At 45.8% G+C, this 13,739-nt stretch overlaps 1 protein-coding gene across 19 annotated transcripts in view; it reads right to left on the bottom strand.

Annotated features, from left to right (window-relative positions):
• The window catches only part of CCDC171 (coiled-coil domain containing 171), a 395,951-nt gene extending 382,923 nt beyond the window's left edge, over positions 1-13,028 (bottom strand). For 9 of the 19 annotated variants that reach the window (XR_011380113.1, XM_070052428.1, XM_051845357.2 and 6 more), the window contains exons 1-2: positions 12,508-12,800; positions 3,005-3,161 (exon numbers count right to left, since the gene is read on the bottom strand). Coding sequence is in view for 15 of the 19 variants with exons in the window: in XM_070052428.1 (XP_069908529.1) it covers positions 3,005-3,048 (44 nt within the window). In the remaining 4 variants the exon portion in view is untranslated. Of the gene's footprint in view, positions 1-3,004; positions 3,162-11,196; positions 11,251-12,507; positions 12,807-12,890 lie in introns of those variants that run through there. The other 10 variants (XM_051845363.2, XM_070052448.1, XM_051845352.2 and 7 more) reach the window with 6 other exon arrangements.
• Between the last annotated feature and the right edge of the window lie 711 nt (positions 13,029-13,739).

Raw genomic sequence — 13,739 nt, 5'->3', positions numbered from 1 at the left:
AAGTCAGACACAAAAACTAAATATTGCATGATTTCATTTATATTATATGAGTTGTTCAAAAAAGGCAAATATGTAGAACAGAGAGTAGACTAGTGGTAAACAGAATTTAGACAGAGTTATCCAGTTTCTAAAATTATGAAGAGCAACTGAGCCATTAAAACTTATGATGAATATTGATATTTCCTACAAATTGAAAAATCAGAATAGTAAATACTGTTAAATATTATTTTAATTTTAAATATATACCTATATGATATAATGATATCTTCATTTTTAAAATTCTCAACAAACATTTACAGAAATATTGTCAATAGATAACTCTAAGTGGTAGGAAAAAAAGTAGTAGAATAAAAAAGTAGTTTTATTGTTTTGCTCTTTTGCATTTTTAATTAATCATTTATTTATTCGAGAGGCACAGACACAGAAAAAGACAGCCGGACAACACTCAGATCCTAGTTCATTTCCCAAATGCCTGCAGAAGCCAGGAGCCCAGAACTCAATCCTGGGTCTCCCACGAGTGGAATTGACAGCAGGCCAGGACTCAAACCCAGACACACCCAACTGGCAGCTTAACCAGTAGGCCACACACTCACCCCTCATATTTTCAAAATTTTTTAATGTGCCTATACATATATACATTTATTTTTATGTATGTATGAATGTGTACAAATAGAATATTGGAACAAGAAGGAAATCTGAAAATCCTTTATTCAGTAGTTTTTAAGGTGATGGCAGAAAACAAATTGATGATGCTTCATCTTGCCCCTTCCAACATTTGAAAAAACTAAGCAAAGAAAAAAGTTTATAATTTACTTATACCCTACCTTTCTGCAGAAAGGATTTAAAAATATCTTCCAAAAGAAGCGTAGGTACCATTTGTATAGCAAATCCCACTCAAAAGTACATGTTAGTCATGGTACTTGACACACCCACACATCCTTGCTGAAAAGGCAGTATAAATCAATCCTTCTCAAACTAAATGTGAGGAAAGGCTTTGTCCACCCCACCCCAACGATGCTCTTTAAAAAAAAAAAAAAAGTAAAAACAGATTTTATTTATTTGATATGCAGAGTTACAGAGAGGGGGGAGACAAAGAGAAAGGTCTTCCATCTGCTGGTTCACTCCCAAAATAGCCACGACAGTCAGAGTTGAGCCATTCCGAAGCCAGGAGCTAGGAGCTTCTTCCAGATCTCCCATGCAGGTGCAGCAGCCCAAGCACCTAGGCCATCTTCCACTGCTTTCCCAGGCCATAAGCAGAGAGTTGGATCAGAAAAAGAGCAGCCAGGATACGAACGGGTGTCCATATGGGATGCTGCTACCTCAGGTAGAGGCTTAGCCTACTACACCACAGCGCCGGCCCCAGTGATGCTTCTTTAAAACATTTTTTAAATGGATTATTTTTAAAACAGATTACAGGGGCTGGCATTGAGGCATATAAAGTTAAGCCTCCACCTGTAGTGCCTGCAACCCATATCAGTACCAGTTCGAGTCTCAGCTGCTCCACTTCCAATCCAGCTCTCTGCTTAAGTCTTGGGAAAGCACTGGAAAATGACCCAAGTGCTTGGGGCACAGCACCTATGTGGGAGACCTGAAAGAAGCTCTTGGTTCCTGGCTTCAGTCTGGCTCAGACCCAGCCATTGCAGTCACTTGGGGAGTGAACCAACAGATTGAAGATCTCTCTCTTTTTCAAATAAATAAATAAATCTTATTTTAAACAATACATAGAACACAACCATAAATGTCTAATTTCTAGATTCAGCAGACAGAAAATTACTATTATATTATCATATAAACTTCTAAACATTTACTTTCAATTTCTATACTTATTTCTTTGTAAACCACACTTAGGAAACAATGCACTCTCCTCCTATCTGGTCCAATTTCACATTATGGACTCCAACTACAGAGAAGAATGAACTAAGGTAGGCACTTCACCCAAAGGCAGAAACCAATGGTACAAAAAAAGATGAGATGAGCAACAGCAATTAGATGCTTCCTCTTGAAAAGTAAACTGAGACACCAGTAAAGGAACAGCTCACAACAGAAGCTAGGAATTAGAGCCATGGCAATGAAGAAAGAAGGGGTAAAGTAGAGCCACAGAAGTATGCAGAAACAAAGTGAACAAACACAAATATGAATAAGCAGAAATACAAGGAAAAAAATCCAGAACAGTACAAAAGAATAAGCAAGACTCTAGTGACAGGAGAAATTTCAGACTATGAACTTTTGTGGTCCAAGTTAAAAAGGAACAGGCTACAAGGTGGTCCAGGCTACAAGGTCAGCAGGAATCTCCTGAAGTTTCTAGATCCAGCGCCATCTTATGAGATATCATTCCTGCCCCTCCAGTCCCATGAAATTTCTACTTCCCATGAATATTCTTTTTTTTTTTTTTTTTTTTTGACAGACAGAGTAGACAGTGAGAGAGAGAGAGAGAGAGACAGAAAGAAAGGTCTTCCTTTCATCCCCCAATGTCCACTGCAGCTGGCGCGCTGTGGCTGGCACACCACGCTGATCCGATGGCAGGAGCCAGGTGCTTCACCTGGTCTCCCATGCAGGTACAAGGCCCAAGGACCTGGGCCATCCTCCACTGCACTCCCGGGCCACAGCAGAGAGCTGGACTGGAAGAGGAGCAACCAGGACAGAATCCGGTGCCCCGACCGGGACTAGAACCTGGAGTGTCGGCGTCGCAGGCGGAGGATTAGCCTATTGAGCCGTGGCGCTGGCCTCCCATGAATATTCTTAAAATTAGCCCCACTGTGAGAGCTGGAAGAAGGTCCTGGCTCCTGGCTTTGGACTGGCCCAGCTCCGGCCCTTGGTGGTCACTTGGAGAGTGAACCAGCAGATAGAAGATCTTTTTCTCTCTCTTTGCCTCTGCCTCTATAACTCTGCCTTTAAAATAAATAATAAACCTTTAAAAAAAAATTAGTCCCACTAATCACTTAATTCTCCCTGGTCCTTGCAAACAAAAACATTTTTTAACTAAAGGAAAAGAATAGAGGATTACCTTTGGGTATCACCAGTGGGATTACTCGAAGTGTTTAAATTCATGATAATTCTTCTAGCTCTTTCAAAAACCCCACTGTTACTTAATTATAAACTTCTTTATTGATGATCAAAATTGTCCAAGATGTCTGTGAGTCTCAGGTTAGATGGACAGAACTCTGTTAAGAGAGTAAAAAATACAACAGCAATTATATGATTGAATTCTGAGAGAATGTGATTGACCTATTTGTATTTTTAAAATTATAACAAATACATAGTTCTAAAATGCTATAGGAGCCAGCACTGCAGAGCAGTGGGCTAAGCCACTGCTTGTGACACCAGCATCCTATATTGGAGTGCCAATTCAAGTCCAGGCACCTCTGCTTCTGATTCAGCTTCCCACTAATGCACCTGGGAAGACAGCAGACAATGGTCCAAGTGCTTGGGCTCCAGCCACCCACATGGGAGATCCAAATGAAGTTCCAACCTCCTGGTTTTGGCCTGGCCCACCACTGGCCATTGCAGCCATCTGGAGAGTGAATCAGAGATTGGAAAATCTGTTTTTCCCTTTCTCTGTCACTCTGCCGTTCAAATAAATAAATAAATCATTAAATAAATAAATGATAATAAGGCTTTCTTTCAAAAAGCATTAGAGGAGCAGTCATTTAACCTAGCAGTTAAGATATTAGTTAGGACACCAATTCTCACATCACAGTACCCAGGTTCAATTCCAGGCTCTAGCTCCTCACTCCAGCTTCCTGCTAATACAGACCCTGAGAAGCAGCAGTGATGGCTCACACAATGAAGTCCCTGCCGCCCACACGGAACACTGGGATTGAGTTCCAAGCTCCTGTTTGCACCTGGCCCAGCACCAGCCACTGCAGGCATTTGGGGAGTGAACCAGTGGATGCGAGCACTTGTACTTGCTCTTGCTTGTGCTGGCACCCTCTCTTATTTTTCCCCTCTCAAATTTTTTAGAAAGGATTAGAAATAAAAAGGACAAAATATTAAAATGATGTTGCTTCTTGTAAGAACAAGGTAATGATTGAAGAATTTGATTATTTTAATTTCTCAGATGAAAATATTACCATAAGATAGTCACCAGGAGTGGGCACTTAGCATAACAGTTAAGACACTTGTTGGAGCACCTGAGTTCAATATCAGGTTCCAGCTCCTGACTCTAGCTTCCTTCCTGGAGGCAGCAGTGATGATCAAGTAACTGAGTTCCTATAGCCCACGTGGGAGAACTGGTTTGAATTCCTGACTCCTAGATTCAGCCAACTCTACCTCTAGCCATTACAGGCACGTGGGAAGTGAGCAAGCACATGAGGGTTCGTCTGTTTCTGTCTCTTAAAAAAAAAAATTAAAAGATGCTTCTTAAATTTGAAAAAGGAATATGTATGCTATCTCCAGGGCATAGCATTCAGTATGAAACAAAGTAAAATCAGGAATATTTTTAGATTTATCAGTGAGAGTTTAATTTATTTATTTGAAAGGTAGAATCTATTGATTCACTCCCCAAATAGCCACAATGTCTGGGCTGGGCCAACACAAAGCCAGGAGCCTGGAACTCCATCTGGGTCTCCCATGTGGGTGGCAGAGGCTCAAACACTCAGGATATTCTCTGCTGCTATCCCAGGCCCATTAGCAGGGAGCTAGATCAGAACTGGAGCAGCCAGGACCAGCACCCATATGGGATGCTGCTATCACCGTGCCAAAACACTGGCCCTAAACCCCATGCTAATTTTCAATCTGTTACTTACTACAAACCAAAAGACCATGGCAAAGGAGATGGGATGCTGGCCTTGAACAAGCTTGAAAATGTTCATGAAAAGTTAAAAAAGAAAAAAAAGTTGAGTAACACAAAGATATCCATACAATTGGAAAACAGGTTTTCATACCAGCTCTTATGTGTATTTTATCAAGTCTCTTTTTCTGTAATTTAATTCTCTACTAATTTAAATGAGAAATTTTGCAAAAATCCTATCTAAAGCACCTATATACAGAAATCAACACCAAGAGCAGTATTTAACCCCCCTCTCCCTCTATAAGCCAGCACTGTAGCATAGTGGGTTAAACCGCTGGCATCCCATATGGGCACTGGTTCAAGTCCTGGCTGCTCCACTTCCAATCCAGCTCCCTGCTAATGACCTGTGAAGGCAGTACCCAAGTACTTGGGCCCCTGCATCCACATGGGAGACCCAAAGGAAGCTCCTGGCTCCTGGTTTCAGATCGGCTCAGCTCTGGCCATTGTGGCCATATGGGGAGTGAACCAGCAGATGGAAGATTCATTCTCTCTCTCTCTCCCCCCCCCCCCGCCCAACTCTGCCTTTCAAATAAGTTAATTAATTAAAAAAACAATTAAGAGGCCAAATAGTTACAAAACTTGCCCAGGAGTAATCAAGCTGTCTATAGAGAAAAGCAAAGAGAAACAATAAGGCTGACAGAAACCCCAAGAGTCAACAAATATTTAATACAAGCCAATTTGAGAGCAGCAGATGAATGTGGGAGAGACCTGCTCATTCCAGGACTGAAACAGGTGAATAAACGGTGAGAAACCCATTAATGGGCTGGTACAGAAGCTGCCCTGTCAAGGCCCCCTTCCTGGACAGAGGCCCAAACTAAAGAAACTGCTAGGAACAAGATCAAAATTGAGAATAGGAAAAATAATGACAAAATTGGAGATGGCCCAGACCAAAATGGAGGAGGAAACAGCATTAGATCTCAGAAAAAAGTCCCCAGAGGCGGCACTGTGGCATAGCAGGTAAAGCCTCCACCTGAGGTGCCAGCATCCTATATGGGCTCAAGCTCAAGTCCAGGCAGCTCCACTTCCAATCCAGCTCCCTGCTTGTAGCCTGGGAAAGCAGTAGAATATGGCCCAAGCGCTTGGGTCCCTGCACCCATGTGAGAGACCAGAAGAAGCTCCTGGTTCCAGGCTTAGGATTAGCCCAGCTCTAGCAGTTACAGCCATTTGGAGAGTGAACCAGCAGGTGGAAGACCTGTCTCTCTCTCTGTCTCTCCCTCTCTCTGTTACTCTGCCTCTCAAATAAATAAATAAATCTTTAAAAAAAAAAAAAAAAAAGTCCCCAGAGTCTTTCACACACAAAAAAACAATTTAACACAGGATTAAATTAAGTTAGAAAAGGTTTACTCAATCATGCCTCATTCACAAAGTTCATACAAACTAATCATCAAAAAAAAAAAAAAACCAGAAAAGTAATGGGGTCAAAACCCACATAAAGTTAATACAGGAAAAAAAGAGTGTGGGACATAAAAGAATCCTAGAAATGAAAAGTATGCCCCTGAAACAGAGGAAAATTATAACTCACTGTTTCATAATGAACCAAAAGACACTTTTAAAATGGTTTAAGATATGAAAGAACATGAATCAGAACTAGAAAAACTCAGGGATGAGGTTAACAGTTAAAGTCTTAAAAAAGACACAGTAATGGGGCAGGCAGTGTGGCACAGCGGGTTAACACCCTGGCCTGAAGCACTGGCATACCATATGGGTACCGGTTCAAGACCCAGCTGTTCCACTTCTAATCCAGGTCTCTACTATGGCCTGGGAAAGCAGTAGAAGATGGCCCAAGTCCTTGGGCCCCTGCACCCACATAGGAGACCCAGAAGAGGCTCCTGGCTCCTGGGTTCGGATCAGCGCAGCTCCGTCTGTTGTGGCCAACTGGGGTGTGAACCATCGGATGGAAGACCTCTCTCTCTCTCTGCCTCTCCTCTTTCTGTGTAACTCAGACTTTCAAATAAATAAATAAATCTTAAAAAAAAAAAAAAAAAAAGACATAGGGCCGGCGCCGCGGCTCACTAGGCTAATCCTCCACCTTGCGGCGCCGGCACACCGGGTTCTAGTCCCAGTCGGGGCACCAGATTCTGTCCCAGTTGCCCCTCTTCCAGGCCAGCTCTCTGCTGTGGCCAGGGAGTGCAGTGGAGGATGGCCCAAGTGCTTGGGCCCTGCACCCCATGGGAGACCAGGAGAAGTACCTGGCTCCTGGCTCCTGCCATCGGATCAGCACAGTGCGCCGGCCGCAGTGCGCCGGCCGCGGCAGCCATTGAGGGGTGAACCAACGGCAAAGGAAGACCTTTCTCTCTGTCTCTCTCTCTCACTGTCCACTCTGCCTGTCAAAAAATAAAAAAATAAACAAATTAAAAAAATTTTTAAAAATTATAGCAAATGAAACAGAAAAATATTAAATAAAACCTGAAGAAAGGGATCAAAAGGACTGAAGATAAAATACTAAAGACAAGCAAAGAATAGCCAACATGAGGCTAACAGAGGTCCCTGAATAAGAGCATCAAAGCAAACAAATGGAATAAACAATAAAAACTGTAATTCAAGAAAACATTTTGATGGCCGGCGCCGCAGCTCACTAGGCTAATCCTCCGCCTTGCGGCACCGGCACACCGGGTTCTAGTCCCGGTCGGGGCGCCGGATTCTGTCCTGGTTGCCCCTCTTCCAGGCCAGCCCTCTGCTGTGGCCAGGGAGTGCAGTGGAGGATGGCCCAAGTGCTTGGGCCCTGCACCCCATGGGAGACCAGGAAAAGCACCTGGCTCCTGGCTCCTGCCATCGGATCAGCGCGGTGCGCCGGCTGCAGCGCGCTGGCCGCGGCGGCCATTGGAGGATGAACCAACGGCAAAGGAAGACCTTTCTCTCTGTCTCTCTCTCTCACTGTCCACTCTGCCTGTCAAAAAAAAAATAAAAAAATAAAAAAAAGAAAACATTTTGAAACACAACAGCGTACATTTTAAAAAAAGGACCTGAGAATTTGATCCAGCAAAATCAACAGCAATAACTTTAAAGAAAATTTGTACTCAAATGTTCATAACAGCCAAAAAGTGAAAATGATCTAAATATCTATCAACTAATCAATGGATAAATTAGGGGGAATATGATTCAGTCGTATAAAAGGAATGAAGTAGTGATACATGCCACATAGATAAACCTTGAAAACATTGTACTAAGTGAAAGAAGCCAGACACAAAAAGCCTAGATAGGGAAAGAGTTTGTCATAGTAGTTAAGCCACCACACTGGATACCCATATCCCATGTGGGAGTTCCTGGGCTAAAGTTCCAGCTCCACTCCTGATTCCAGCTTCTTGCTAATGCACACCCTAACAAGCAGCAGGTGATGGCTCAAGTGGTTGGTTCCATGCCACCTACAAGGAAGATGCAGATTGTATTTCTGGTTCCCAGGCATTTGAGGAATGAACAAATGGATGGGTTTGTTCATTCTTTCTTTCCCTCTCTCTGCAAAAGAAAATAAATGAAACCAGAATATCTTACTTTAAAGTCACATGTAAGTACCACTCAATAATATGAAATTCCCAAAAAGGCAAATTTATGAAAACAAAAAGTAGGTTCACAGTTGCCAGAAGGTGAGAGAGAAGTTGGCTCTTACTGTTAATAGGTACAAATTTTGTTTTTAGAGGTGATGCAAATGTTCCTGAATTAGACAAGCATTACAGTTGTACAATGTAGTGAATATACTAAAACATCTAACTGTGTACTTTTTTTTTTTTCGACAGGCAGAGTTAGACAGTGAGAGAGAGAGAGAGACAGAAAGGTCTTCCTTCCATTGGTACACCTCCCAAATGGTCACTACGGCTGGCGCGCTGTGCCGATCCGAAGCCAGGAGCCAGGTGCTTCCTCCTGGTCTCCCATGAAGGTGCAGGGCCCAAGGACCTGGACCATCCTCCACTGCCTTCCTGGACCACAGCAGAGAGCTGAACTGGAAGAGGAGCAACCGGAACAGAATCCAGCACCCCAATCAAGACTAGAACCTGGGGTGCTGGAGCCACAGTCAGAGGATTAGCCTAGTGAGCCACGGCGCCGGTCTAACTGTATAGTTTAAAATGGTAAATTTTATGCTATGTGAATTGTATCTCAAATTTTAAAACTCAACATATGGGGCCAGCGCTGTGGTGCAGTAGGTTAATGCCCTGGCCTGAAGCGCTGGCATCCCATATCGGCGCCAGTTCGAGACCCAGCTGCTCCTCTTCCAATCCAGCTCTCTACTATGGCCTGGGAAAGCAGTAAAAGATGGCCCAAGTCCTTGGGCCCCTGCACCTGCATGGAAGACCCAGAAGAAGCTCCTGGCTCCTGGATTTGGATCGGTGCAGCTCCAGCCGTTGCGGCCATCTGGGGGGTGAACCAATGGATGGAAGACCTCTCTCTCTCTCTGCCTCTCTGCTCTCTGTGTAACTCTGACTTTCGAATAAATAAATAAAATCTTAAAAAAAAAAATTCAACATAAACAAATCCTACCTAAAGCCTCCCTTAGAGGCCAGCGTTGTGGCACAGAAGGTTAAGCTGTCGCTTGTAATGCTGGCATCCCATAGGAATGCCCATTCAAGTCCTGACTGCTCTGCTTCCAATTCAACTCTCTGCTAATTAGCCTGGGAAAGCAGTAAAGATGGCCCAAAATTGGGCCAATGCTAACCATGTGGGAGCCTCCTGACTTCAGCCTGCCCCAGCCCCTGGTATTTGGGGCCATTAGGGGAGTGACCCTGTAGATGGAGGATCTCTCTGTCGCTAACTCCACATTTCAAAAAATTAATCTTTTTTTTTTTTATTTGACAGAGTTACAGACAGTGAGAGAGAGAGAAACAGAGATAAAGGTCTTCCTTTCATTGGTTCACTCCCCAAGTGGCTGCAACAGCAGGAACTGCACCGGTCCGAAGCCAGGAGCCAGGTGCTTCTTCCTGGTCTCCCATGCAGGTGCAGGGGCCCAAGTACTTGGGCCATCCTCCACTGCCCTCCCGGGCCACAGTAGATCGCTGGACTGGAAGAGGAGCAACCAGGACTAGAACCCGGCGCCCATATGGGATGCCGGCGCTGCAGCCAGAGGATTAACCAAGTGAGCCACGGCGCCGGCCCCGTAATTAAATAAATCTTTAAAAAAATAAAACGGGGGGGCCAGCATTGCGACATAGCAGGTACAGCCACAGCATGCAACACTGGCATCCTATATGAGTAGTGGTGGTCTGATAAAGCAGCAGCAGATGGCCCACGTGCTTGGGGCCTGCCACCCACATGGAAAACCTGGATGAAACTCATGGCTTCAACCTTGCCCAGCCCTGGCTATTACGGCCATTTGCGGAGAGAATGAGTAGATGAAAGCTCGCTCTCTCTCTCTCTATTTCCTTTTAACTCTGACTTACAAATAAATAAATAAGTAAACTCTTGGTGGATACCCAAGAATATGCTTTCTAAAAAAAATAAGAAATTGAGTCTTAAATACATTTAGTCATTTACCAAAAGTCACATTTGTAGAAAGTGACAGAGTCTGGATTGACACCCAAGTTGACTGACTCCAGAGCTTGCCATGTACCTCGTTACTGGCCTTCAAGACAAGGCTCACCCCAGCTAGGGAGCATCAAAGACCTCACTTCTCAGGGAAGCACTTCTGCTCCCTGCTGCTGATTTCTCAGACACAGCTCATTCATCCCCATGTCCCAACAGCAAATCAGGGTCTTCTGGACACAAGATAACTTGGATCTTCAGTGGACACTCAATCTGGATGGGAACTTTTTCACAGGCTTGGGACAAAAACCAAGCCATTCAGTAGCTGCGGTGGACAAAGGCAAAGTTTAAAATCAGCTTTTTATGTTGATGGATTTTTTTCATTTAAACTTCTCCATTTCTTTTTCTTTTTTTTTTTTTTTTTAACAGGCAGAGTGGACAGTGAGAGAGAGAGACAGAGAGAAAGGTCTTCCTTTTTTTGCCGTTTGTTCACCCTCCAATGGCCTCTGCGGCCGGTGCATCGCGCTGATCCGATGGCAGGATCCAGGTGCTTTTCCTGGTCTCCCATGGGGTGCAGGGCCCAAGTCCTCCACTGCACTCCTGGGTCATAGCAGAGAGCTGGCCTGGAAGGGGGGCAACCGGGACAGAATCCGGCACCCTGACCGGGACTAGAACCCAGTGTGCCGGCGCCTCTAGGTGGAGGATTAGCCTAGTGAGCCACGGCGCCGGCCTAAACTTCTCCATTTCTGAGTTGGGAATATTCTTACCATTCCTACTAAAATAGATAATGGGATATTACATGCATATTTCTTCAATAAGAAGCTCTTTAAAAAAAAAATAGATAGTAGGGCAATTCAGGCCACGAAACCAAGGATCTGGACATCTTGAGAGGAAGTACTAGCCAGAAGACAATTCTGCTTTAAGAGTTCGGAGCCACAGCTGGTACAACATTTTCCTACCTCATATTTGAGTCCTTCAGTCTGCATCCAAAATGTGCTCATCTCTCAGTATGTCTGCACAGATGGGAGGAAAAGGGACGGACAAGTGGATGGAAAATAAGAACTACTATTACTGAGCACTTACTATGGGCCACATGCTGAGCTGAGCATCCCTGATCTCTTTAATCCTTCCAATAAACCTAGAAGACTACTGTGCACAGCTTACAAATGAGAAAACAGGCATTTTGTAAACGCTGAGTAACTGAAGACACTCAGGGGGAAAATCAGAATTCCAGCCCCTACACGGCTGACTCAAAAATCTATCCTTTCACTAGGTACTGCTGTCTTCATTAGTAATCGCACAGGTGTTGGGAGTCTGTCAGTCCTTATATGTTTCACCTTCACTGGGGGATGTGTGAGTCTCTCATCAAAGCAAGATCAACACAAAGAGGCTCAGACAATCAAAAAATGTCAGAAGTAAATGAAACTTCAGGATCCAAGCCAATACGCTTATCTTAAGCTTAAGGCTACCTGATGTGCCTGAGATCCAAATATAAAACACCATTCCTTCACCTCTCCTCTTAGCAGGTTTGTTTTCCTCTGCCCTTCGTGGAAACCCATGTTCCTTTCCAGCTTACCACTGTTTTGTTGCACTGTTAGGACAAGTGACAAAAAGGTAGGTTCTTTTCTTCAAAGTTATGAGAACTATAAAACCCTGATGGGTAATGGAATAAAGTACCAACTCTTTCTAATAAATAAATGCTATTGTAATAACATAGAAACGAACGATGTGTATTTCCCTGGTATAATTATCATAACGGAGTAAACATTCAAAAGGAGGCGCCACTTGTGCAGAGAATTTACAGCTCTGGGAAAACTCGAAGCTGACTTTTCCAAGTCTCTCAGAGTACAAGCTGCAGAAGACAGTCTAGCACAACTCTAGTTACCAAACATTTAGGGCGTCTAGCATTAAAAAGAGGAGGAGAAAAACGTGGCCTTTGTCCTCGGAGGGATTACTAATTCTAGGGGGGGTTGGGGGGAAGCACAGGCTGAAGTTGTAAACCCAAGAAGCTCCAAGTCCGGGCCGTCTGGTCCCCAGCCTGACCTCAGTGCACTGCGGCTGCGTCTCAGCCTCGGATGCTGCAGCATCCTCGCCCAGCTGGGTGGAGACACTGTGCCCGGGACGCTGGCGGTATGTCCCCGCTGGCGACCCTAACAGCCCTAAGCTAACTCGAGGACTCCCACAGCCCTCCCTGCAGCCCCTACACCGCTCCGCTCCAAATCTCTTCTCCCCAACTCGTTCTCCTCGAAGTCTCCACACCCTTCGGTTACCTCAGGGGTCTCGCCTGGTCCAGACCGCACACCCAAGCTGCCTAGGGGCAGCTTCAACCCTCGGGGGCAGGAGGGAGTCCGGGCAGCCCTCGCGTATCAGGGGTAGGAGCAAAAACTGTGGAACCCGACGGACTCTAGGACCCGGGGAGGAGGAACGAACAGCACAGGGGGACTGGAGGGGACTTGCCTCTAGGAGGCGAAGTTTACAACCGCCACTTCCGGGGGCTGGGCAGAAGCGGCGGCTGCCGTCTCAGACCTCCGCAGACTTTCACAGGCGTCGCCGGCCCCGCCCCGACCCCGCCCCAAGCCCGCCCCGCTCCCACCGGCCCCAGCCTTCCCCTTTCCTCCCGCAGCCCTCACCCCCGCGTCTCCGAGATACGTACTCAAAGTACGCCGGGCTCCGATTGGCGGAGCCGGCCCGCGAAGCTGCGCGCCCTCGCTGGGGGGCCGAGCCAACGCATGCGCCGTCTCTGGGACGCGGCGCGCTCGCGGTCGAGCGCGCGCATGCGCGCTGCCGCTCCAGACGTCCCGCCTCCCCGTGCGAACCTGAGGCTGGCTTTGCGTCTCAGGGTGGTCTCAGCGTGAGGTCCTCAGGTTGCTGGCGCAGAATCCCGAGGCTACTAGAAAAGCAGATTTTAACTCCTTTTCCCTGCTTACTGAGTAAAAATCTGAGAAGCCAGACCCTGCATTTTGTGAACTAAATGCTGCGCTGATTCTTAGGGTCAGCGCAACCTTCCCGGTCTGTGGGCTAGTGCCAGAGCCCAGAGGGAAATTCTTGGATTTGGCTTCTGCACCAGTGGCTGTTCCCCTGCGTCTGAACGGCTCTCGGCCGTTTGTCTCCTCCTCCCGTTCCCATAGTAAACCGGGCAGGAAGAATGCGTGTCGGTGCATTAATGCCGTCGCAGTGCATGTAAACATTGCATAACGAAGTACAAGGCCTTGGAGCCAGGCGCGCTCCGTCTCTGCCGCTCCCCCATCCCTGTTACTCGCGCGCGCGTGCGCCTCCCTCTTGTTGATAATTTATAGTACGGTTTCTGCCGGTAGCTGCTCCACAATCTGCTGCCGCCTCAGGGAGGTTGGGAAACCGAATCCTTTTGTTCCTTGGCTTTGGAAAGCCTAGTCCCCAAAGATCAATGCAAATTGGAGAGATTTTGATTAAGGATTTTATCTTCATTACCACCTCCGCGCAAAAAGGTGTTCGGTACCAAAAAATAAATAAAAATTTAAAAACA

Source organism: Oryctolagus cuniculus, chromosome 1, assembly GCF_964237555.1.
Source record: "Oryctolagus cuniculus chromosome 1, mOryCun1.1, whole genome shotgun sequence".
Lineage (NCBI taxonomy): Eukaryota > Metazoa > Chordata > Mammalia > Lagomorpha > Leporidae > Oryctolagus > Oryctolagus cuniculus.
The sequence above is the reverse complement of the archived record's forward strand: the minus strand, read 5'-3'. Positions and strand labels throughout refer to the sequence as shown.